The 27,058-nt window shown below is 38.4% G+C and overlaps 1 protein-coding gene across 6 annotated transcripts in view; it reads left to right on the plus strand.

Moving 5' to 3' along the window:
• Nucleotides 1-27,058, plus strand: part of Rbp6 (RNA-binding protein 6) — a 196,629-nt gene that overhangs the window by 16,218 nt on the left and 153,353 nt on the right. For all 6 annotated transcript variants that reach the window (XR_011031961.1, XM_068286439.1, XM_068286440.1 and 3 more), the window contains exon 3: nt 1,854-1,894. Coding sequence is in view for 5 of the 6 variants with exons in the window: in XM_068286439.1 (XP_068142540.1) it covers nt 1,854-1,894 (41 nt within the window). In the remaining variant the exon portion in view is untranslated. The remainder of the gene's footprint in view (nt 1-1,853; nt 1,895-27,058) is intronic.

Consider the following 27,058-nt stretch of genomic DNA (forward strand, 5'->3'; position numbering starts at 1 on the left):
TGCTCGACTAATATGTTGTCATCTGCGGCTTAGATTTTGATCTTCGAATCCTTCACTGAATGTTTAAATTGAGGTCAAAGAATGATGCCAAGAATTCCATTTCAATATGCAGATGGGTTTTGGTCCTTTTGAAGTATCTTGAAGCAAACTCTCTTAATTCTATGTCCCTGAACGTAGTAATACTTTTACTATTTATGAGTGCTTCCTTGCATTTTTGTTTTGGTTTCGTTTTTTGCAAACTTTGACTGCCACTACGAAAGGATTTTGCTTGCTTATTTTGGTCTGCAGACTTATTTAATTAAGCTTATAATTATTGAAATGTTCAAATTGAAATTCTTTTCCACATTCAGTGCAATTTGTGTGCGCCTTGCCGTCATTTCTCTGGCCACGAGAAATGAGATTGAGTTTGCGGCGACGGCATTCAGTTTCTCTTGCTTGGCATGAACAAAATTTTTGCCAAACAATGATTAATGACAAATTGTTTTGCCATCAAACCAGAACCAGAATAAAGTTTTGCCTATACCGCCCTCGTAGGCCCCCTCGTTTGTGGGTTTGCCCCCCACCCCTTTTCCATTTCTTGGTCCACTATAAAAGTAAGAATGGAATGAAAGCAGAAGAAGAAGAAAAGTGAGCAAAAAAAAAAAAAAAAAGTGCAATGCCTAGGCCTAAATTTTTCTGTTTTTTTTTTCGCTAACAGCAACTATGCCAGACCGAAACGATTTTGCAGTGCTGTTACTTGGCGGCTCCCTACCGCATCTGCCCCCTGCCCCTCCTTTAAGCCATACCTTTATGTTTACCTCGAACCCTTTACACCCGCTCTCGACATTTTGTTGCCTTTGCACTTTGCGCCTGTCTCGGCTTCCAGGGTTTGTTGTTGTTGTTGTTGCTCTTCTGCTTCTTTGTTGTTGTTGTTTGTTGTTGTTGACGCTTCTTCCGTTCTCTGGTTTAGTTTTTCTTTTAGCTTACTTCACGTTTGTATCATTGTTGTTGCACATTTTATTAACATTTTCATTTAGTTGTGCTCTGTCTCATTTTTTCGCCTTGTCTCCTGCTTCTCTCGTCTATGTCTCTCTCTCTGTTTCTCTTACACGCTCTCTTGTTGTTTTATTTTGCTTTTCATTGCAATTTGTGTTTCTATGCATTTTTGTGTGTGTTTTACATTCGTTTTTCGTGTCGCCCAACTGCATTGCCCCACCCCCTAACCCGATCTCCACCCACGTTCCCCCCTCTCTCCCAGATTCTCTGCCCTCTGCCATGCCTTTACTTTGCTTGTTTGTTGCCACTGTTGCGCTCTTTTTTTTTTTTTTTTTTTTTGTTTTTGCAGTTTGCGTTGAAGTTTTCATAATCATTGTTGTCGCCGTTGCCGTTTCTGCCCAGCGTTTCAGCCGCCGCCGCCACCGCCTACTTTCGTTTTGGGGCACAGACTTTGCTTTTGTTTTTATAAGCCTTCATTGCATCGGCTGACTGGGCCTGGGTCTGAGAAGGGTCTGCACAAAATGGAAATGGGAATGGAAATGGCAATGTGTAGTTGAGAGCTAGATAGAAATACTGAGATATATATATGTATATACAGAGAGACAGTTAGAGAGAGAGAGAGAGAGAGAGAAAGAAATAGGGAGAAAGATTTCGTCTAGCATGAAAACAATAGCGGGAAAAGCGGCTTATTTTCTATGATTTAAATAATGACGAAGACAACAGTCAGCGGCCACCTACCGCAACTGTGCAACTTCTGCTCATCATCATCATTGTCATTATCATCATCGTCGTCATTTCATGGAATTGATAATAGACATAATAATAAACGAGATCGTTATTCAACTTATGTATATATCATTTCTATCTTTTCGTTATAGCAAAATGTTCATTGGTGGCCTCAGCTGGCAGACCAGTCCAGGTAAGTTAATAGTTATTATTATTTTTCTTCTCCCTTTATCTCAAATTAGTTGTACACTGTTAATCCAACTGAAAATTAGCAATCGACAGTTTCGCAATGCTATGCTAACAATTCACTTGCCACTTATTGTTAGCTGTGGGGGTGATCTCTTGAATTTTTGTACTCGATCGAGAAGACTATTATATAGACGGCGGCATGTTAGATCGTTTAGAGTGTTCCAAATACATATGTATGTGTCTTACTTTCTCTCAAATTCAAGAGAGAGAGAGAAAGAGGAAAAGGGAGTGCGAATTGCAAACATGTAGAAAAGTTAGTTAAAGTTACTCCAGTTGATCCTACTAATGGAAGTGTCATGCATTGGCATTAGTGGTTATTTCTAGGGGATTTCCTAGTTCTATTGATGCTTAATATTCGGCTTAAGGTTGACCTAATTATATGGGATTTTAAGGCAGACGCAAGTTATAAGTCTGCAGTTAAACATAGTTGGAATTCCCAACTACTTTTGGCATTGAGGTTAAAGTATAGCTGATACAACTCTAGCAAAGTCTGCTGATCATAGGACTTGGTGATCCTTTAAATCCGGTCAAAGAATTATTCAATTCCTTATCAAAATTTATGATGAATACTTACTAACCAAGGCTGGAAGCTATTTCTGTGTAAATGATATTGATGTGATTTAATTATTTCTAGCTTATATTCATCAAAAGTTTTGATAGATTGATATATGTATACGGGTTGTCTTTGAAACTCAATTGTTTTTTGTTTTGTTTTGGTTACTTAGGGGTTTTTTTTTTTTTTTTTGATGGAAACAGAAAAATTGATGATACTTTCACCGAACATTTGCAACTCAATTTCATTCATCCCATCCGTTTGGAAGTGGAATTTCTCAATATATTTGTTGTATCTCAATTTGAATTGTTAAACGAATTGATTCAGTTTCCTATATACATACATACATACAAACTATATATCCAATTTATCTATATATTGTATGTATTTGTATGTGATTTTCAATGAAAACAATGAATAATAACAACAACAACAACAACAATAACAATAATAACAAGGCGGGCAGTATGTATGTAGATATCTCTTGTCGACTTTTTTTTTTTTCGTTCGCTTTCGTTTTGTTTAAATTGAAATTGTAATTGATCAAATGCTTGAGATTTGCTGCTGTTACTGCTCTCTCTCTCTCTTTCTCTCTTTCTCTTCCAACAAAAATTGCGCCGTACTCGTAATTTGACGTCAATTGAAAGGAGATGGGCAGGAGCTGGATGCAGTGTGATGAACTGAGTTGAGGCTGAGGGCCTTGAGGGTGGGGAGAGGAAACCTTTTGGGGCCTCGAGTCGAGAGTAAGCTGCTGCTGCTGCCCTCATTATATGCCGCATAAGTTTCATTAGGCTAATCAAAAGGCAACATGCATATTAACCAAATTTGAGGCCACTCCAAAAATGTTGGCAAACCAAACCGACAAAGAAGAGAAAAAAAAGGTGAATTGCAACTGCCTGTGGCTAAGGAGATGTAAGGGAAAAACCTCTTCTTGGAGCCGCCAACACATCCGCAGTGCTGCTGCTCTCGACTAAGCGAGAGGGAAAGAGAAAGGGAGAAAGAGAGAGCAAGAGGGTGAGAATAGGAGGGGCAAGACCTTTGTGTTGGGTTTTTTGTTTAGCGTAAAAATTGTTGGCTCCGCCCATCATCATTATCATCATCGTCGTCATCAACATCATCATCGTCGTCATCATCATCGTCATCTGAGTGGCATTACGCTAACATATTATACACACAATCATAGATCGGTTCAAGCACACTCACATATGTATATACATATATGTTTTCTATATGCATATATATCTGCCGCAATAGTTGAAGAGTCAATGCGGTCTTTGGTTTGTCTCTTTATTTCATCTTTCTCTCAATGTTTTTTCCCTCCTCACATCCTCCTTCACCTTCTGTCCCTTCTCACCCATTCATTTGGTCCGTTTTTTTGGCTTTGCCCCCTTTGCTTTGCTTTCGGCTTTTCCTGTACCTGTGCCAAAAAAATTTTTCAAATTTTCAAATGGCTTCTTCAATACGAGTATATTGCCGCACCACCCCTGGCCATCGCCCTTTTGGATGCTTTTGTTATCTTTTGGCCATTTTGGTTGGTGTTCGCTGATATGTGCACACATATCATCATCTAAGTGTGTGTGTGTGTGTGTCTTATATCGTTTTGGTCAATTACAAAAAAAAAAAAAAAAAAACAAATTTCAACCTCTCCCTAGAATGACTCAATTGATGTTTAATGTGAAAATAAAGAATATAAATGGAAATGAAATCCAAATTTTGCTTTATTATGAGGCAAGTGTTAATGTGTCGCACAAGGCAATTTCTCAAGTGTTGCAAAACTATTTATGACTCAAGGGGACGACGTGCACATACTATTTATGTATTTCTCTATTGAAAAGCGGCTAATTTGGTAAAGGTGAAAACAAAATATTCTAGTCTATGGAAATTATGAACTTAAAACTGTTCAACTAAACACTGTTTCATACGCCACAGAACAGCTTTAAAAGACTTCCAAGGTGCAATTGAAGTTCTTACAAAAATATTCAGTTTAGTTGAATAAAAATGTAAGAGTAAGAGAAATTTTTAAATCGTTGAGAATCCATGAATGTTTTGATCTATTGACTTTACCTGGCGCACAAAAGCTGCTAATCTGACTCACAATCCACTAACCCGTTTCTCCCCCCAACAAAAAGAGATAAAAAAAAGATGAAAAAAGGGAAAAATAATCCTCGATTTCAAACAAAAAATATGCACCCAGCGGGCTTCTCATTTTCATTTGCATGACACAAGCTGGCTGAATGGCAAACAAACAACAAATATATATATATATGTGTATATATATATAACAAAGAAACGGGCAAATCGAGAAATGCATATTTATTTGCTCAAAGTATCTAGGTAGATTCTGGATTCTCAACTCAATGTCTCCAGTTCCTTCTTCATACCTTTCTTTTCTTTATTTTTGTCGTTTTTGTTATCGCTAAATGTGAGTGATATGTGCATAAAGATTTCTATACCCTGTAAAGTGCATTTTAAAGGTATATTTTAGAGTTAATTCACTTATTATTCTATTTGAAAGTCTTAAACTTAATGTTAGTGTTCTAAAATGCTGAAAGCTCAGATTCATATTTCATTACCAAACACAGTTGGGGTTTAAAAAGATATTCACCAGAACCTGAGCCTCACTAGCCTAGTCTATAACTTCTTACTTAAAGTCTGTAATGATCATTCAAAAGTATTAATGAAAGCGTGTAACATCTAGACTAAGTAAATATTAGAGTTTCAAATCCAACACTTTTCAAATCAGAGCGTCCTGTTCTGCCCTCAGTCCAGCCTCATATAGGGTACCTGCAAGCGATTCTTTTCGATTTCCAGTTTTTTTGGTGTGTGTGTGTTTTTTGTTTTTTTTTTTTTTTGGTGCAGATGCAAATGTATTTTGTCTCGTTTAGTAAGCATATGTATATAAATAGTATTTCAGTTGAACGCACAGCCAAAATAGCAAAGGGCTCCAAAAGGTGGGGGGTGGCGGGTAGGAGGCATCAACACAGTATTGTATTTCAAAAAAATTTTCGTTAAAGTTGACACAAATCATCATCGGCCCAAAGAGAGTTGGGTGACGCTGACGCCGACGACAACTGCGATGAAAAACAAAAAGAAAAGATTGAACAAAAAAGTAAAAAAAAAAAAAAAACAACAACAAAAAGTAACCCGCCTTTCATTCCGATGTGTGAATAGAACTGAGAACTGAGAGAGAGAGAGAGAGAGAGAGAGAGAGAGGAGGCAACTTCGATGTCGACGTCAATGTTGAGTGTTTCCAGGCGATAGCAAGCAGCATCAGCATCAGAGGCATCAAATACGTTTTCAATGCATACAATTACTTCCAGTAAACTGCTTGACTGCGAAATTAAAATTAAATTACAACGCCAGGGGAATGTCTCCATCTGCCGGCTGGCGTCTGGTGTTTTCTGAAAAGTTCATTAAGTTATATATGTATGTAAGTATACATACTTACATATATATCACTATATGGCAGTCTATATTTCGTGCATACGACGAGAGATTGTTCTGCATTCCAAATTCGTCGAATTTCGCCAAAAATGTAATGGCATTCATTTGTTGATTACAAAACCAGTCATTGAAATTTGCAAAATCTGCTCTTAAAGTTTTCAAAGATGAACGAATAAAAATGTTATAATTTTGTAAAAGAGGTGAAGGGGGACTACATTTTTCTTGACAGGGGAATGGGAAACCGGAACAACCCTCAGTACTATGACTTTTGGGTAGTTGACATGGAAAAGTTATCACACAAAGAGTGGGCCAACAAAGAGATGATGTGTCTGTTTGTGGGTGTTGACTGTGAGGGATTGGGGGAACCTGAGGTATGCCTAAGAACGAACGAACCCATCATTAAGTAGCCAAGACAATCGTGCCAATCATTAAAAAATCTGTGGAGAGTAGAGAGTCAAACGCTGCTTGAGTGTCGGCGTCGTCAGTGGAGGCAATGGCGGTGGCGGTTGCGTCGATGGGATGGCGGCCTGCATTGCGGATGTCTTCCTTTCCTCATCATCATCGTCGTCGTCGTCGTCATCATCTTGGCAGTTATCAACACGTACGCAGCAATAGCAACAGCAGTAACAGCAGCAACAGCAGCAGCAGTAGCAGCCGCATCCTAAGCAGTTTGCCTCTGTCGACCTGTCTAAAGCAGCCTAACTACTATGCTCTTCTATGGCCCAAGCTTATGTTTATAGACGCCCTAGATTAGGTCTTTGTCAGCACTTTTCGAGTATGTACTGTTAGGCAACGTCATCAGGGGGGTGAGATTTCAACGAAGAGGAATCATGTATGCTTCTCTTTCTCTCTGTGTCTCTTTCTCTTTCTGTGTGTGTGAGTGTGTTTAGTGCATTTGTGTGCTCGAGTGGCGATAGCTGCGAAAAAAAAGAATCCAAAAGCATAAGCTTTGGCGCGAGTGGCGCCGACAACCACTTGAAAGCCGCCCAGACCCCTACATATAAAGATAGGGGGATATAAAGAGGAAGAAAGGGAGAGAGAGAAAGTCATACACACACACTCTGAATCTTAGTTCCGTTCCGGCCTGCTTTATTCTTGGAGACTCTTTTCTTTTAGCCGCTTAACAACAATAACAGCTACAACTGCTGCTATTGCAACTGCAGCAGTAGTGCCATGAAGGGGTCATCCGAATGATACAAAGAGATACTATGCTCAGTAACACTCTTATAAGCGACTGTTATACTAACTGTTATACACATTTACGAAAATGGATCTCAAATTTTTGTATATTCTAGTTATGCTTATAAACGCTTTATGCTAACTATTGTAAATATTTAAACCTCTTGTTACATTAAATCATATATGTAACTCTTATAACAACTGTTATACTTATCAACTGTTAGTCAGCTGCTTTATTGATTGCTATTTGCTTTTCTTTCTACAATACACAAGATGTCTAATCCTGATTCAACTAATTAACTAAATAATTTTTATACAAATGTTAAATTTTGTTTTTCCTTACTTAATTTTAAATATATTTCAGATAAAAAAACCCTTGATGATCAATATTTAACACTCTTCTTTAAAAAATTCTCAAAAATTACAATTTTTTGGATCTACCAGATGTGTGGGGCTTTCAGTTAGACATTGATACTAAAGTTAAAGTTTGTAGACTAAGTTGAAAATAAAATGTAAAGTTCTAAGCACTAAAACTTATAGTTCATTGAACAAGATGCACCTCAATGAATATTGTTTATGGCTTTACTTTTTCTTAAAGCCACACATTTAAGATTGTGTTTCAATTTGGTACATGGATAGTTATGAATTACCGTTTCAAAATAAAGTTTAGTTCTGTACAACAAAAAAAAAAAAACGCATTTAGGAGAATGTGTGAATATGTGATTCGATTTTTGCTTCTTTTTTCGAGTTTTGACATTTTTATTAGCCATTTTAGTTTCAATTTTTCGTCATATGCAAAATGCGGATGTATGTCAATCAGGAAACAGAATGTTGATGAAAAATATTTCTCAATATTTCTTCTTCTAAAAAAATTGTCAAGTTTTGAAAGTTTTGCCAGGTGGTTGCTGTTGCTGGGTGGGTGGAGATCGCTTGGGGGTGGCAATAGGGCGTCATCTAAGCTCACTCAGGATGCAGACAGAGGGCGGTGCTTGTCGATTTCCTGATTAATTTATATACAGTTGACGGACCAGTGGACGCACGGCTAAAGCATGTGCTAGTAGTGGTAGGTAAGGCAAGGTTGTTAACAACAATTTGCCGCAAGCTTTCGCCAAATTGAAATGCTGCATAACTGCGGAGGTAAGGTTTGGGGGGTACAGGGTAACGAAAAAAATTGTCAATAAAATAAACGCTGAACGTTTGCCCCATTCTCCATCGACGACTCACAACTTATTCAGTCCGTCAGTCATTCACCAAACAACCAACCACCCACCCAGCCACCCACTACCCAATGACGATGACGTCGACGACGACGACGCATCAGTCAAAGTTCAGTCAGAGTTGTGGCACTTCCCTTTCCACTTCCTCTACCCCATCGCCTAGCCATATAGCAACATTTCCTGTTTAGCTTTCTCTCTTTTTTTTTTTTTTTACTTCTGTTTTATTTTTTTTTTTTTTTTTTGTCGTTTTCTATCCATCCACTCTTCTTTATCTTTTGCGTGATGTGTTTTTCCTTTCTCTTCGCTCTTTTTGTAGTTCGCTTCATTTTTCTTTTGAATGTGATTATCCCGAAGGCTCTCTCGCACATCTTGGCCTTTGATAGATGATGGTTTGCTAACCACTTCTCACCACTTCACTTTGCTACTTCATACAGGCTCTTACTTTACAACTAGCTATTGCATTGCATTGCATTGCATTTAATGTCCTGCAAAGGTCCTACACATCTCTCTGTGTGTGTGTGTGTTTTGTTGACTTTGGCAGGAGGTTTATTTTTTTTGCCGCTTTCTTGTTGTTTCTTTTTTTCTGTTTGTTTCTTTTTTTTTTTTTTTTTTTTTGGTTAAAAAGTTCACACATGCCAGGCCACTGCTGGCTCGCCATCATCATCAGGGTTCGTTTTTCATACACACGGTTTGTATCTCTATGTGTGCAGGAGAAGGGACACTTCGTTCTGGTCATGTTGTTAAGCCTTTGGCGATAGTCGCATTCACATTGTTGTAGCCCCCGCCCCCTTTCCGCACACTGAGAGAATGTCAGCAGGGAGTTAAGCATTTATAAGACTGCGTCTCTATAACTTCGCTAATAAAATTGGCCACCAAAAGAAATGCATATGTTAGCATATGTAGATTTAGTAATCTTTTGTGTCTAAATTTTGTTTCAGCTAGACTCACCAGATGATTAAAGGTATCCATTAATAGGTTAAATCAAAGATTTGCAAATTTTATTGCATACTTTTGGGATTGCATTAGTCTATTATCCTGTTGTTTGGCTGAGTGTACTTGCTTATTCCTTCAGTAGCTGCACTCCGTCTCTCTCTTAGTTTTAGTAGTTGGTGCTAGCGCTGGTGTTGGTGTTGGCTTTCAACTTTTGCAGAAGGAGGCGGGCTTGGAATATTTACATAAGTGACACTGCATAGGGAGCAGCAGCAGTTTTATAGTAGGGAGCCACTAGGAGCAGGAGTCAGGTCCCAGGCAACAATTAATTAACTTGTACAAAGTATCAAAATGTCTGTTTTTTCGGTCGTTCGGAGGTTGAGAACGTTAGACAGTGGGCGGTCGCACGGCTATTGTGTGTGTGTGTATTTGCTAAAAGGCGTCGGCAATTTTACCTTTAAAATTTTAAATTAATAAGCAAATGCCTAGCCAGAGGCTGCCGTTCGGGCAAAATGTTGCAACTGTTGTGTAGGATACTCCCTTCTACTGTAGTTGCCACTCCCTTACACCCCCTCAATTGCATCGGCATGTGGTGCTTGTCATATGCCATGATTATAGAATGTTCATTCTGGCCCAACTAATAGACAATTTTTTGGCAAACCCCCTCAAAAGATATACATACATACATGTGTATGTATATGTCTATGGAGATACAGGAAAGACCAAGGGTGGGAAGAGAGAGGGATGAGGGCAGGCTAGGCAGGCTGGAGGCCATGTCGTGACGTTGCCAAGGATTCGCTTCGTGTGCAGCGGAAGCATTTAAATTAAGGATGACACATTAAAATTATGCAATAAGAACAAAAACAACAACAGCAGCAGCAGCCAAGAACTATTATTATGTGAGTAGAACGAACCAGAACAGAAATTGCTGTTAAACTTTAGGCCCCTCACCGCCATGCACCACCCACTATGGCTACCTCCTTCGCCCTCTCACTTCTCTCCCACTCATTTAATGAGCTCTGTGAATGTCAAAAAAAAAAAATACAGAAAGCAAAAAAATGGCAAAGGAGAGGGAGAAGGCAGAAGTCATAAGTTGAGCCTCGGACTAAAAACTAAAATAGGCAAAAGGCAGACAAGCCAAATAGTCCTTGTAGTCATAGTCCTGCCTGCTCCTTTCTGCCACACACACACACTCAGAGAGAGAGAGAGAGAGAGAGGGCGCAAACCTGACCTCCCGCCGCAAGTATTCAAGCCGGCCGGCGGGTTATCGACTTTATGTGTTTGTTGTTTGGGTGTCTTTTTTCTCTTTTTTTTTTTGGGTCCCCCCTCGTCATCCACTGTCACCACCACTCATGCAGCCCCCTTCTTTATCATCCTCCATTTCAATTGCAGACGCCTCTTTCTTGCTTGCTGACTCTCATATTGGTTTCCTTTTGGTTTCGGTTGTCCTAGGATGGGTTTCTTCTTTTGGCTGGCGGCCTTTCTTTCCATACACACACACACACAAACACTGTGTGTGCAATGATTTTTGGCTACTATTTTTTGGAAGAGAACTTCTTCTGCTTGCTGCTTTATTATACACACATCTATGACTACCTGCTGCTGCTGCTACTGAGATTCTTCATTGAGTTGCAGCATTCCTAAAGAAATTGCCAGCACATCTCCGGCTTCATTTTTGTTCGCCTTCTGCTAGCCTTCTTCTTTGGACGCTAGAAAAATAAATAGTTTTACTTTATGTTTGAGCTTGGTATATCGGCAAGAGCTTTGTTGAGTTAGTCGATGATCAAATAAAAGATTTATCTTAATAATGTACATCGATTGATTGCACAATAGATAACCATTCAGTCCTCAACTGAGAGAATGAGAAACAAATTCATAAATTTGTATACAACTCAAGCCAACCAAACTTTGAAGCACATTTGAAATGATAAATGAACATTAATTAGAAATATACTGAAATGAATTGAATTTCAAATTGAAGCCTGTTCATCCGAAATTTCATCGCTAAGGTTGCCAATTTGTCTATTATAAGTACTTCCTGCTTTATCTTTAAATTTAGTTCCCTGTTCCAGTTAACTCTAATTGGCATTAAGTACCTTTCTTTGAGGGAACATAAATCTCGATTTTAAAAAATTTAATAAATCCGAGATCCTAAATAAAAGATGTTTACTAAATTAGAGCAAATCGTTTTCCGAGTTTTTCAAGAAAATTGTTAATTATCATTAATTTGCGATTCAAATTGTTTGCAACTAGTTCAATCATGTGAGTAAATTTTTAATGAATTTTCGTTCTCTCCCTCTCTTTTCGCTTAAATGTTGAAGGCGTTTGGCCTAGAGTCTAGTTTGTCTCATTAGCAGTTAACTGAAGTATTGAAATTTTCAGCCAACCAGAATATCTAGCATATAGCTTATATACATATAAGTATACATATATACTAGGTGCGACTAGAAAACTGTGAACTACCAAAAACCACAGCAGCAGGAACTGAAGGAGCAGCAGCAGGAGCAACAACTTTTAGCCTTCATTGCTTCCAGCTCGTTGACTCTTCTTTTTGGCTGCTTTACGGCGAACGCAATGCAACGCTTCTAAGCGACATTTTCCTTCTACAAAACCTTCTTCCTTACACCCTCCTCCCACCCCTTACCGTGCCTGTCTCCATCACCACCACCCACTAACCAACCGAATCCGCCATTGTCAAAAGCCAGTAACAGGAGGTGGGACCTTAGTCGCGTTTCCGTTAGCAAAAGCAGTCAAATATATTGCCAACTTCCTGACTCTCCTACTTGATAGGCAGACAAAAAAAAAAAAAAACGCAAGAAAACAAACCAAAAAAAAAATAAAAATAAAATAAAAAGGAACAAGCAATGAGAAGAAAAAGAAGGGAAAAAACGTATAAAAGATACTAAAAATTCTCAAGTCTCCGGGCTCTAGGCTCAAGAGTCGACATCGATTAAGTTATTACGAAATTGTGTGGAGAGCTACGTGTCTTCTTTTTAGGCTAAAGCCAGTCACACACACCTTCCTCTAGAAATTCCTATGTACACGTACACGGGGAAAAAAACCCGTATATGTATAAAGTGCTATGGAAGGGTTAAGAGTTGCTTATTGCGTATTTATTATGTAAAACAAAATAGCAAAAACTGTTTATTGTTTTTCAAGGAAATTGCCACTTAATAAAAATGTATAACAATCTGCCATTTTATTGATCAAGATCTATTATCAAACCTATCCAATGTTACCCATATAATTATATGTAGTTTGTGAACAATTTCATTGGGCTTCATTTTAAGCGGAGTTCCAACTCACTTCTTTTGGCCTTTTCACTTTATGTAAACCCACAAAATCGGTTTCATCGTCGAAAGTGTTTTGATTTTAGGAGTCCTTCGGGACATTCCTCTTTGCGTAGGCCTACCGGATCCGGCTACAACCGGATCTGCTTTTGTAGGATCATAAAAAATGGTTACTTTCAAATTGCCCACGCTTAATTGAAGAATAAAAACTGTTTTCATAAAAAAACTATTGAAAAAGACATATTTTAACATCTGTAAATTATATTTTCAATTTGCGTAAATCTTTCTTCGTTTTTGTTGCAGTACTCAATTAAGAAATTACGATTAAATGAATACGTGCACGATTTGAACATAATCAAGATGGATAAATTGTAATATATAACTTTTTCCAGAGTGTACATACATACATATATCTCTAACTTAAATGTACTACTATATTTGTTCGTTTTTAGTCTAGCCAAAAAAATTGCCCACCCTCTCACGTAATATGTCCTCGTGTGTGTATGTGTGTGTGTGTGTGTGTTTGAGTGTATGTGTATGCTGCACTTTGCGCCTGGCCTTAAACTGGGTCACAATATTCCTGCTGAATGTTGTTTGTTGGTGGTAGACGACGACGACGACGACGTCGACGACTCTTTTGCATAACCAAAAATTTTTGTTTCGTTGCAGACACACTCACTCTAACACACACACACATACACACAGAGGGTTCATGTTGTTGTTTTTGGGTTTTGTTATTATGTCAGCTGGGGGTTACCTCTGATTGACATGCGTGCATACATATGTACATATATCCCATATCTATACATATATATATATATATATATATATAGACTAAGAGATGTAGAAAGATATACATATATATGTACATATATCTCTTCTACATAGATTTTGAGTCTAGCTAGGGGGCTAGGCGAGGTCAAGTCAAAGAGTGTCACACACAACATGTCTGCTTCCGCTATACACAGACACACAAGCAGACAAACAGACAGAGAGACATACAGTCAGTCAGACAGATAGACAGACAGTTAGTCAGGATAGACAGACATAGGAGTTAAGTCGTAGGAAGAAGAGACAAACATCGGTGTTGTTTACATATTAAAGTTGCATGACCCCGCCAAGTTGTGCTTTGCTGTATTGCCATTTCTTCTTCTTCTACTTCTACTTCCACTACTATACTGTGTGTATTATGACGAAGTTGCCACGGCGAAGTTGCATGCAAATCACAGTAGTAGTAAGTAGTGCGCTCTTCCATGATGCATAGGCGCGGAATGATGGTAGAAGGCGGCAAGGCGGTGTTCTCGAGGTTGGCCAGGAGCAAGCACGTGACTAGTGCAAGCATGCATTTTGTAACTGAAGTTTTTTTACGGCTTGTGTCAGCTGCTAGTGCCGCCGACTGCAAGCTCGCTCTTTGGCCCCGAAAAAGAGAGAGCGAGAGAGAGAGAGGACTCTTTCCCTAATCTACTGTCTCTTACATTGCATTTTTCTCTTACGCTTCTCTCAGTGTCTCTTAAGTTTCTAACGTAAAGCTTTGCTTGAACAAAAAGTGCTTTTCATTCATAAAAATGGCGTTAAGCTTTTTCTCTCTTTCCCACTCTGTGCCTTTCTCTCTCTCTCTTTTGTTTTTCTCTTTCTCCCCCATCACATTCTGTGCAGTTGTCTAAAAGTCTTGACAGATGGCGCCAAAGTGACGATGCCCAAACCCCTCGACGCCACATTACAGACTTTCTTTTAAGAAAGTTCTTCAAGCCAAGGAAATGCCCAAGAAGAACGTATGAACAAAGTGATAGAGAAAGTGAGAGGAACCCCAGGAGGTAAACAGAGCAGGGAGACAGAGAGAGTAGTCGAAAAACTGCATGTCCATATCATCATCCGTGACCCGTTACCCGTCACCCATTCCCTGGACCTCCGGTGTTCTTGTGTCCGTATCCATTCGTATCCATGTCCGCCCCTAAATGTCAGCGCTTGTTTTGATGCAAGCTCACGCGCCGTAAACAACTTATTATTATTGCAAATGCTCCGGCGTTTTTTCGCCGATTCCTTCGTTTTGGTTTCTGTTATTTGTGTTTTTTTTTTTTTTTTTTTTTTTTTTTGGCAGCTTTTCAAATTGTTGGCTAGTTTTGCAACAAACATTGCATACGTCACGGAAATGCAAACATCGACAAAAAAAATTAAGTTTAGCAACTTATTTCATATCCTACAAAATATGCGAAAATGAGTCCTATCAAATTGTGAAAAAATTGCATTCTTTTAGAAAATATTATTTAACAGGAGAAGAAGAATTGCAATATGTTTGAAGAAGGTAGAAGAAAAAGTGCAATATTTAAAAAGATATAACATTGAAAAACATATAAATCGTCTTTCTACATATTAACAAGATAAAAATTCAAAATTAAAGAAATGCAAAGTTAAGTTACATTAATTAAACTACAAGTAATTAAAAGAAAACAAAAATGAATTAGAAAGTTTGAGAAACAGTTTTAATTTTTCTGTAAATGAAGAAGAATTATAAAGAGTAAAAAAAAAACAAGAGGCAAAAGAAACCTTGGCAAAGAAATGTTAGAAGAGAAAATGAAATATTTTAAAACAAAAAAGATTTTAGAAGAATTGACACTAAAAATAAAAAATTGGTTATTTATAAGAATGAATGAATACCACTAAAATATTTATAATAAAAGGAAGCTAAACTAATTTAGAATTAATAAACAAAACGTAAAAATAATGTAAAATGTTGAAGTTTTTAGCAAGAAAGATGAATATAAACAATTACACAAAAATTGTGATTTTTTTTTGAGTAGTCTTAAATAATGCCATTAAATGGTATAAACTGTTCGATCAAATTGTCTGCACCTACTTCTCATTACACTTAGTTTCCGCTATGATTTTTTTTTCTTTTTGCTACCTTTGTTGTGTCAGACAACGTTGCCAATCTTCTATGTCGGATCAGTTGAGAGAACTAAAAAAGAAGGGGCTATATGGTGGAGCAATGGTGATGCGGGCTTGTAAGTGAAAGAAAATGGTGGGGAAGTGGGTTGAGAGGGCGGGGGCGTTTTGCTTTTGCTTAAGTGGCTCCTGGCTGGCCCCTGGTTCATGTCAAATCTATCTCATTGCTTGCCAAGTTTTTTTTTTGTTGTTTTTTTTATGGGGTGGGTGGGGAAGACTATGAGAGGGATTGGAGGAAAAGGAGCACTCGACAACCTCGGCTTGCATTTCATTGCATTTTCTACCAACCTCTCCTCTCTCTTGTGTTCAACCACGCCTTCAACTCTGTCAAACTTTTATCTATGCGAGCTTGTTTTATTTGCCAGTGGTTTTTTCTCTGATTTTGTTCATATACATTTTGGTTCCCTCACCCTCTATTCCGCTCTCTCTCTCTCTCTCTCTCTCTAGCGTACTTCTAGTATATATTTTTTATTTCCATTTTATTTGTGGCTTGCTTATAAATCATAAATATATATTTTACGAGCTCGTTTTGTGTGGCCAGGCACTCACATTTCATTTGAAATAATTTGTGGCATATTGGCAATTATTCATTTTTTTTGGAAACTGCTTCTGCTCCCTTCCTCGCCCATACTTCAACTCATCCAGTTGGCTTAAGTGCCGTAAAGACAGTTTTTTTCTTTTTTGTCTGTTGTGTTGGTTATGATGTGGATTTTGTTTTGGATTTGGCTTGGGTTTATCTACGACAATGACGGTGACATAGCGCAAAAGGTAAAAGAGGACGTACGTTTGGAGTAGGGATTGGGTTTGGAAATCGGGAAATGTGGGCTTAGTCTGAAGTGTTTGGAGTTGGAGGTAGAACTGTCGCTGCCTCTCTCACTCTCTGACATACTCATAGTAATGGAGCATTCGAGCAGAAATTGATTTAGTGTTTAGTGGGTTCTAGTGATAAGCAAAGCCGGAAGGACTTATGTACTTGCCTTTGCGTAATATGCGATTTGAAATATTTTGCATAATAATAACACATATATATTACGGAAATATCAGTTGATGGAAATTATGGAAATACAGTATGGGAAATGGGACAATAGTTTTTGTTTCCTACACTCCCCGTTTAAGAGTCGAAATATATAACGTGAAATTTCTTTACAGCCTGAAATCACAAATCGAATAGGAAGCCTTTGCTATGAAAATTAGATCCTTGTAACCCAACAACAAGCCGAGAAATTGACACTTCTTGCGGCATAATGCAGTTTTCTTCTCTTCCTGAAGTGGGTGCGTTCGATGGCTCCCACTTCCCGATTGGCCACTGGGTATGCAATCTGGTTTGCCTCCGACCAAGTCCAAATTCAATTAAAATCAAAATTTATTAAATAAGTATTATTTCACTTTGCCTTGAGGGGAAACTGAATTTCATTCTTGATTGGTTTCATTAACAAAAGTCTTTAATCGATTAGAACTTATAGAATTTTAACTGCAATTTGTATTTGATTGATTGATATTAGCTTGGTTTAGCTAACGGAAGCATTTAACCTTCAATTGGGGTTTTGCTTTCTTTTCTCATTATTTTCCGAATACTTTCATGTATGTGTGTATGTTCCTCACAATGATGCAATTCCAAATCAAATTTTCCTAAGCATTTTCCTTTTGTGTGAACCCTTTCAATTCAATTTTAAAGCAAATAAAGCAAACTATTTCAACTAACAATTTGACTTGATTAACCTTTTTTTCTCTGCGTTCCACTCTCACACCCTTCCTTCCCCTTTCTCTATCTGGCTCTCTCTATCCATTCGCCTGTGCTGACCATAATGTCGTAAAGCCAAGCAAAATTGGTTTATTCGAAAAAAGGGGCGTAATCGTAATTTTTTTCCTGCTTATCTGTATCCCTCTCTCTCTCTATACAATTTAGACCAAAAATTACTTGAATAGCAGGTGTTAATGTATCGTTTCAAATGCCGTTTCAAATGAATTGAAATGAAAGTTAATTTGCCAATTGGTCGCCAGAGGAACATAGAAACAGAGAAAGGGAGAGCCAGAGTGGGACGAAGGGAGAGAGAGAGAGAGTAGTATGGTGATGGGGCTGGGTTTTTTTTTGTATGTGTGTGGAATGTGGGGGTTACTGTTTTGTACGCTTGCAGCTTTTTAGCCTTTTGTTGCGTGTTTTTTATTGCCAACATGCAGCAACAGCAACAGCAACAGCAACAGCGGCAACATCACATGACATTAGGCAAACGCAACGCAACGAGGACATTTTGAAAATATGCTGCCACACAGACAAAGCATTTGCTTTTCCTCTCCACCCACAGGACCACCCTTGTTCCCATTCCCTTTTTTTTGTTAACTTCTCTCTGGGCTTTTGTATTTCCTTTCTTCTTCTCTCTGTGTGTGTATGTGTGTGTGTTTTTTTCTGCTGAGTTGCTAAAAAACTTCTTTTCAGCAAACGTTTTGTGGTTAGATGAAGCGGTGGGAAAGAATGGACCGGAGAGGTGAAGGGTGTGTAATATGGAGTTGGGTTTGCTGTGTTTGCCGCAAACAAGCAATCCCCCCTACCCACCGCCACACTCGCCACACTCCCTAGGTTGTTTCTCTCTCAATGAAAGTGAAAAAAATCTGTTTGCATATTACACAGCGAGAAAACGAGAAACGGTATGAGAGATGGGCAGGCATGGAGGGACAGAAGGACCTCCTATTTAGTTTCCAGCTGTGCACGCTAGGTGTCGCCATCGCGAGCGAGCATCTTCAAAGTTGAAGTAATGCGGCCTCAAGTGGCAGCCACAAAATGTAGACTCTGCCTCATGCCACTTGCCTTCGCCTTCCATTCCATTTCGCGGCCGCCTGTCGACATTTAAAATTGCTTGGTTTTCGTTCGCTTGTCCTCACCTGGATGTAGGGTGTTTGTCTGTGTGTGTGTGTGTGTTATGTTTTGAATGAACGCCTGCGTCTTTTATCTTTTCATAAATTTTCTTGCTTTTGTGTGTGCGCGCCTCACTTTTATTTCCCGTCGCTGCCGCCAAGTTTTTTTTTTCTCCTCCAAGTTTTTTAATGCTTACAAAATTTGAATTGAATTTGCCAACAGCTACAAGGACGACGCAAGTTGACGCAGGACAACGAGAACGTAGGACAGACAAGGATGTGTTTTTTTCTCTCTCTTTCTCTCTCTTGGCGCGTCTCTCCTCCAATTTGCATCGACATTGCCGCTGCTGCCTTCAATTTGAAGCAAAAATGTTGGAACAACTTGAAGTTCTTCTTAGACTACGACCACGTCTACGTCTTTGGCACCTGCCTAGTTTTCTCTCTGCCTGCCTGCCTTTTTCTTAATCGTTTAACAATGCCCAAAGCGACGAAAACAACCCAAGGGTTTTCTGCATCTACATAATTGGATGGAACTGAGGGGGCTGGAACGGGGTGGATCGTGTGGACTTGGGCGGCGCGACCAGTTCCATCTTCACTTTACTGCAAATGTGCATTTAAATCGTGTGATAATGGCTGGTCGCATACAAAAGCGTGAATTGGTCTTGGTTTGGGTTTTCATTTTTGGGTTGGGACAGGACATGGATGATGGATGGAGTTGGAAAAGCTTTTTGATTTATATTGCCATCGTAGTACTCCTCGACTCGTATGTGTGTGTGTGTGTGACTGTGTGCTCGTGTATGGTCATGAATATATGTATGTATTTATATGTATGTACTCATCGGTTACTTGCTGAGTATGCAAGAGCTGGTGGAAACCTTTTAGATTGTGGCAAGGCAAGTGCGACAAGGTTGCGGTTCCGGATATTGTGTTCTACACACACACGCACATACACACACACACACTCAAACTCACACACACACATGCATTTATATATGTATGCATGTTGCGGTAAACAACATAAGGCAGCAGATGATGATGATGAAGAAGAAGAAGATTTCGTTCGTTCGTTCGTTCTCTCGATAATATGGAGAATCAATTAGGGAAGCCAAAAGCAAGTGTGTTCATATACATACATACATATGTACGTATATAGATACGTATAGAGAATCAATCAATAATAAAATGAAACTTTTTAATAAATGCAAAAACAAACTCTTCAAACTACTGCAAAAGTGGTAACCATCATCAACAACAACATCAACACCAGCAACAACAAATGCAGCAACAATAACGATTATAATATTAACAATGATGTTGATGATAAGTTTAATAAAATCTCATTTGGGATTTGCATCTGTAAAGTTTTTGTTATTTACTAATTTTATAGAAATAATTTCATTTTCAAATGTATTCAATCATTGTCTAGACAAGGTTGTGGAAAAGTGAGAAAATTAAAAGCAATTTACATCTTTTGCTGAAAAGAATCTAAATTAAATTAGCACCCGAGAAGAACTTTTGAAGGAATGAGTTTAACTGTACGTTCCAATAGTTCTGAGATGTGCTGGACTTTGTTTTCTCCCTTTGTTTAGATGATGGCTTGGAAATAAAATTTTTGTAGCATACTTTTTGGATGAAGTTAAGTTTAAGGATCTTGAACATATTCAAGCTTATTTAGAGCTTGAGGAGAGTTTAAACTAAAAATTAGCCTAAGAAATGCTAGCTGATTAAATAACCAATTCAACTTAAACAAATTATTGCACTAAATGTTAAAATCAGATAAAAATTGGATTAATTTTACGATCTAGTTTTAATATTGAACTGAAGCCTACAACATTTGCATGACTTAGTCGAATATTAATAACAAGCTAAGTTAAATGTATTTCATTTAAATTGTGATAAGGTGACATTGTTACTTATGTTGAAGGAATAGAAAATCTAAACCAAATACAAAACCCACTGCTTTCCTCAGTTGGTTTATTTTTGCTCTTTCTTTTCATTTCCACTCATAGCCTAATCCAAAGCGAATCTCATATAATTTATATGTTTTCAGTTGCAATATAAAACTTTTTCATTGCCAACTTTAAAGCCATTCCTCACAATCACACACACTCACACACTTATACCCGCACACTTCTTCATCATTTAAGCATTCCAATTCCAACTCGCCATGTCTTTTTTTGCGTTTTTGCTGTGTGTGTGTGTGTGTGTGTGTGTGTGTGCTTGGTGCTATTTTGCAACTCTCTTTTATATACACCACAAATGCCGCACTTACGTAATACATCAACGAAAATGTCCAAACAAGGTAAAAAGGATTTTCAGGTGCTCTACGTTTTCTCTCCATATTTTTGTAAGCCAAAATGCAGCTTAACATATCAGCAGCAGCGGCAGCGGCAGCATCAGACCCGGAGCCAAGCGAAACGAAACGAACCGTTGACCAGGCTCCTCTTCTCCGTGAGATGCCTAAAGCAGCTGCCAGGTGAAGCAGCAGAAGTGTGAAAGGGAATGGGGCAATAGCGAGATGCAAAGCAGGACGAGGGGAAGGAGAAGGAGTAGAGAGTATGGAGCACATGGAGGCCAAATGGAGGCCAGACCATGCCCGGGCAAACGTGCCACCAACTCACATTGGTGGAGGCTGCTGCGGTAATTAATGCAGCGCGTTTTGCGAAAATGTGAATACATTTCACTGGAGCGGCGCTACGTACACCTACCAACCTACCTATACACACACACACACACACACGCTCACACATACATTTTCAAGGTATGTGGCTCAGCAGCACAGCACAGACCCAACCAAAGTCGGCACAGTGGGTTTTCGGACCATCAAAATGCTATACTTAGTCTTTAGTTTTGGTCAAGTTTAAACAAATGTTAGAAAATCAAATCATTTTCCAGTTATTAAGAACTTGAACTATTACCAGCTTATAGAGGCCAAAATGCTCGAGATTTATAACTATAAATTCAGCAAAGTTAAAGCTTAGATATTGAAAAGATAATTCAATACCTCAACATGATGAAATCGGATCCTCTTCATCGAAATCTTCCATGTCTTGACTTTGACTTTAAAAAGTTGCCAAATGTTTTGGCTTGCTGCTTTTCTTCTGCTGTTGCCAGATCTTCGACATTTGTTTTGCTAATAAAATGATTGCATAATGCTACATTCTTAGAAATAGGCGTGTTGTCAGATCGTCAATTGCCATAGATGTGTGTATGTATGTATTTGCGTCAATTAAATTAATCAAGTTTGGCACCACAGTGTCTCATTCTCTCTGTGTGAAGGGGGGCAGGGATAGTGGATCGGATGTATGTATGTATATATGTGCTGAGAAAGTGAGATGTGGTGGTGCAAGAGAGAGGGAGAATCGGTTGAATTGGTTTGGGGCAAAGGTGGCGAGGATGAAAGCATGGTGACGGGGCAAATGTATTCACGCTGAAACGATTTTTGGGTGCATGGCGACACCTTGGTTTGGCGCCCGCTAACTGTAAACACATACATATGTATGTATGCGCGCACACACACACAGACATACAGAGATTTGGCCTGGCTTTTCGCATGTGTGAAAAGTTCCACGTCTCGCGCTGTTTTGCCAAAATGCAAACGACAACAACAACAAGAGCAGCAACAATAACGACAGGAACAACAGGAATATATGTAGAGCAGCGAGCAAGGTGCATGCAACGACAATAACAACAACAACAACAAGTAGGAAAAGAAAAAGAAGAAGAAGAAAATCAAGCAGAAATTTTAAATTTGAATATGTTTTTCCACCTTCACTCCAACCATCCGCCCATCTACACACTTCGTTCTCTCTCACTCACCCACTCTCTATCTATATCTCGTAACCGTTTGCCATTTGTCTGCTTGGGTTTTTTTTTTTTGTTTTTTGCTTTTTTTTTTTTTTTTTTTTGTTGTTTGTCTTACACATTTCTCGTCGTTGCTTGTGTTATTTATTTGTTAGTTTTGTGATTCAAATATATTCCAGAGACTCAGTGGCAGGAGTGAAGGGAGAATAGGACCAAGACAGGGCAATGAGAGAGAGGGGTGGGCGTGGGCTTCAACTGTTTCTCTAGTCTATATATTCTTCACTCTTTATTTTCTTCCTGCCTTTTTTTTTATGTTTTTTGTCGTTTTGTTCGTTCGTTTCGTTTGCCGCTTATTATGCACATTTTAAATCATCTACGCAGCGACAAAGACTCAACTAAGAGATGAAGAAGAATCGGAGCGGAGCGAAATGCTGGAGACGCAACAAAGTGGGGTGGCAACTCTGGCAGCAGTTAAATTAAGCACACACTTTCATATGAATTGCATTGCGTATCTATGAGTTATTCGTAGGACACTCATATTTCCTCCTACCCTTCACTACACTTTGCTCTCCACTTCCCTTCTCTACTTCTTTGACTACTTGCATATGCAGTTTTTGCAACTAAAATAACAAATAGCATCAAATGGTTTTTGCTATATCAAATGTGAATAATAATAATAATAAAAAAAGAAGGAAAACCTTGTTCGAATTTATTTTTTGTTGTCGACAAAAGTATGCAAATATATATTCAAATATACATATTTATATATAGGTATCTTTATTTCATAATCGTTTCAAAATACAACTTAATTGCTCTCTTTCTGCAGCAAGAAAACGAAAATATTAAAAATAATCCTTCCATATCCCTTTCATACTTGCAACTTAATGAAATACCATGGGCCTTTGGGCTTACTCCGATTTAGTTCAGCAAAATTTTATTTTGACTTTTCTAGTGAAGCCAGGAAAATTAGATTTCGGTTATAAAGTAAATGCTAGGATCTCGAATTAGGAAGATGATTTCAACTAAGTTTGGACTTGACAAAGTTTTCACACACCAACAAGAAAGAAAAATTATTTAGTTATACTTTCTTTTTTTATCATAATCATGTTGACCCAATTTAAATATATCTCTGATATTTGTCTATCCCACAGTGCAATGAATAAAAATTTCTCAGCCCATTGAAACAAGTGGGCAAATATTTAACGACAAATAAATTTAAAAAAAACAAGGAAAACAAAACCAAAAACCGTAAATGTGCATAACATAATTGCATTAACATGAAATATACATACATACAAACAAATGTACTATATATGTATATATGTAAATATGGGTAAATAAAAAGTGTTCTTTATCTACATTGTGAATCAAATTAACTATCCAATTGAATTCAGAGCGAAACCAAAGCACCAAAAACCCAAACCAACCAACACAAACTCAAATGCAATGCCATTAGATGTAGTAGGTAGTTCAGTTAGTGTGCCGCCTCAACCTATAGAAAATCAATATTTGCTTTGCATTTTATTTGCCCATATTTCTTGCAAAAAAAAAAAAAAAAAAAAACAACAACAACCAACAAACAATAACAAACAATAACAACAACTAGCACTAAGTATATGGCTTTACTGTTAACTAAAGTGCTACTAGCTACTAACTAAAAAACGACCAGAAAGAAAATACAAACAAACAGCAATTGTAGAAGCAGCAGCAGCTGCAGCTCTTCCATTTACCGTTTTGGCAGCGTAACCCAGCGAACTGTTAACTTTGGCCATACGGAGAGGGAGAGAGAGAGAGAGTGTGTGTAAGGGGGAATCCCGGCCACTGCCTGTCGCTAGATGGCGTCACACCGTCATAGTTGTCGTATTTAATTTGAAAACATTTTCGTGTCATTTACGTGAAGTGCAGCGATTAGATGTGGTTGCCATCGTCGAGGTTTTTGGGATCCTCCTCTATTCCGGGGGGGCGAAAAAAGTTTTTGCAGTGAATATACACTCCACTTGCAGAAACACACACACACACACACATGTGTGTGTTATAACGGTAATTACGGAGCAAATGTCAGGGCAGCAACTGTGATTTCCGCTCCAGCAACAATAGCAGCAACAATTGATTGCTGTTTGTTAGTTATTTTGTTTGGATATTGCACTTTTCTCTCTTCTGTCTCTGGGTTTATCTCTGTCACCCTTTCTATATCTTTTTGTTTGTCCACCTCCTCCTACTCCTCCTCCTTCTATTCCGCCTTCTTTTTGCCAATTATCAGAAGAAATAATTTATAGACTCGACGCTGCGTGACAAACATTCTATATATCTACTATATATACTCAATATATGTATACATATATACAGTGAAAGAGAGGGAAAGAGTGAAAGAGAGAGAGGGAAAGAGTGAAAGAGAGGGAGAGAGAATGGCAGTAGACAAAACGTGCATTACAAAAACTGCACTTCAACTTTGATATTTTTACCTTGAAAACTTGGCATGTTTCTAATGCATGCCAAATGGCCAAATGGCATCAATAAACCGTACGTCACTCTAATTGCAAAGACACATACAAACACACTCACACATTACACACACACAAACAACACTGAGAGAAACCATTCGTTTCCTAAATGGTGTTTTCTTTTTCCTTCGCTACAAATTTTCTTCTCCCACATGGTTGAATTTGGTTGATTTGGTCTCTACTTTCTTCTTTGTCAATGTTCAGACAAAAGTAAGAATTTCCGAAATCGAATTTAGTTGTAATTGTGAAACAGTAAGAGAAAAAAATAGTAGCATCTTACCATGGTGGTCAATAAATGGCATGATAGGTCAATAAATAATTGTCTAATAAGGCCTTTATTTTGAGATCCCAATGTGATTTGTTTTCGAAAATACTTCTTTGAATATAATTTTTTTCTCTCAGTTTAGTAGCAGACTGGACTGGACCTCATCTACACACACATTGCAGTTACACTTTGCTTTTTCGCACGCTCTTTGTATGCAGTCAAAGAGACGACGACGGCAAAGAAGAAGTGGGTAGGGAAAGCGGCCAAAAGGATATACAGTGGCAATGTCAGTAGCTGAGTCAGTGGTATGCGGCATTGAGGGCAGGGAGTGTGCCAGGGCGGAGTGAACTGTAATGCCATTAGCTGGCAGCCGCGCGCAAAGCCATTTGAAAGTTCAACACGTTCAAAGGTCCACTATGTTTTACTCCTTTTTTTTTGTGCTTTCTCTCGCACACTCTAAACCCTTTCTCTCTCTCTCTCTCCTGGAGTCCCTCTGACCCCTTTCGTTGTTACGTTCTCTTCATTGTGACACCCCGCCCTGTCCGTTCTCTGCCTCCCGATGGCCTGTTCGCTCACTGTCTTGCTTCCTGTCTCGTTTCATAGGTCTCTGGCTCTGTGTCTTGGACTGTGTCCTCTTTTGAAGCAACTTTCACTGTTTATTCTGCTAAAAGCGATGGCCAACACTCATGCACTTGAGATAGCGAGTTAAGAGGGGAAAAGCGGGGATAGGAAGAGGGTCCTCTTCTGTAGACCAGCTGCAAAAGCAACTCACTGGCTTTGCTGGTTCTTTTTTTTAATTGACTTTTTATGCGCACTTCAACTCAGTTGGAATTTAACGCGCTTTAAGTTTTGCCAATTGCATTCGCATTTGCAATTTTCCCATTTCCCTCCGCCACATTTTCCATTGCGGCACAGGTCGGCGTGCAGCCAGGCAGCCAGGCAGCCATTCGACCAGCCACTGTGACACTTTGCAAGCCATTAAGCATTTTCATTACCTGCCTCCCAATTCAAACCCAAAACTGAAACTCAATCCAACCCTATCCTATACTTACCTATCCTGCTGGCTGCTTGTCTGTTCTTCTGCTTTGCATTTTGATAGCCGTAGCCCTTTTGCTATTGTCATTGTCGTAAGTCCTTTTCGTCCTGCTGGACTTGGTCTGCTTGCCTCTGTTTTGTTTACGTGTGCGCTATTAATTGCTCGAGCATCCAAAATGCAAATTGCAAATGCAACATCATAGCCAATGCCCTGACCAGACCATACCATACCCAAAGAGTCGAGTCGAATCGAGTCGAGCCATTGGTTTTTGGCTCACATTTCTGCTTAGTCCCATTTTGGGTCCTTTGTGGCTGCAAGTGAATTATTGTCCTGGTTTGCATATTATCCTAAAGTTTCTCTCTTTCTCTCTCTCTCTCTCTCAGTCTCTGTCGTTCGGTCTTTCTTGTTGCCTTCTGTCTCTTAGCTTCCATTCATTTCGTGGGTAATTAAAACGCTTTAAGATGCATCAGTGCGTGACAAATCTTACTTTTCACTTTTAACTTGGCTAGGCAAAATTGTGAGAACTGAATTTTAGGGGGGTAATTCGGGTGGGTTTTTCTAGCAGACCAGCCCCATTGTTTGTCCTGTCACTTACAATAAACTGAAAACTGTGAAAACTTTCTCGTAATTTGAATGAAATTTTCCGGGGTATAAGTATTTTATCAGCTATTTGACAGAGCCAAAATGAAAAAAAAATTAAGAAAAACACAGCAAAACTAACAATTTTTTTCATACAAGAAATTTATCATTAAACTATCAGAAAATCCTTTGCTCTTGACTTGCGGTTATAATCTACTAAAACTTCTGAATATCCATCTTCTACTTATATTTATGATCATTCATCTCCCTACCTAGATCATCGCAAAAGTCAAGCTCAATACATTTTATATTTGGTTGTACTGGTTAATAAATTTATTAGGATCAAATAGGATTAATCAGGATTTTAAAATTAATTAAATACTTTCTTTAATGAATTCAAATTTAATTTAATTCATATTTGATTTGCCACTCAAATGTTTTTTTATTGATTGGCACATTTTTAAAGCATAATCTTCTAAATTCGATAGATTCTGTTTTTCTCTCTCTTTTATTGATT

The sequence above is a fragment of the Drosophila tropicalis genome, unplaced genomic scaffold (assembly GCF_018151085.1).
Source record: "Drosophila tropicalis isolate 14030-0801.00 unplaced genomic scaffold, ASM1815108v1 contig_443, whole genome shotgun sequence".
In the NCBI taxonomy this organism is placed as follows: domain Eukaryota; kingdom Metazoa; phylum Arthropoda; class Insecta; order Diptera; family Drosophilidae; genus Drosophila; species Drosophila tropicalis.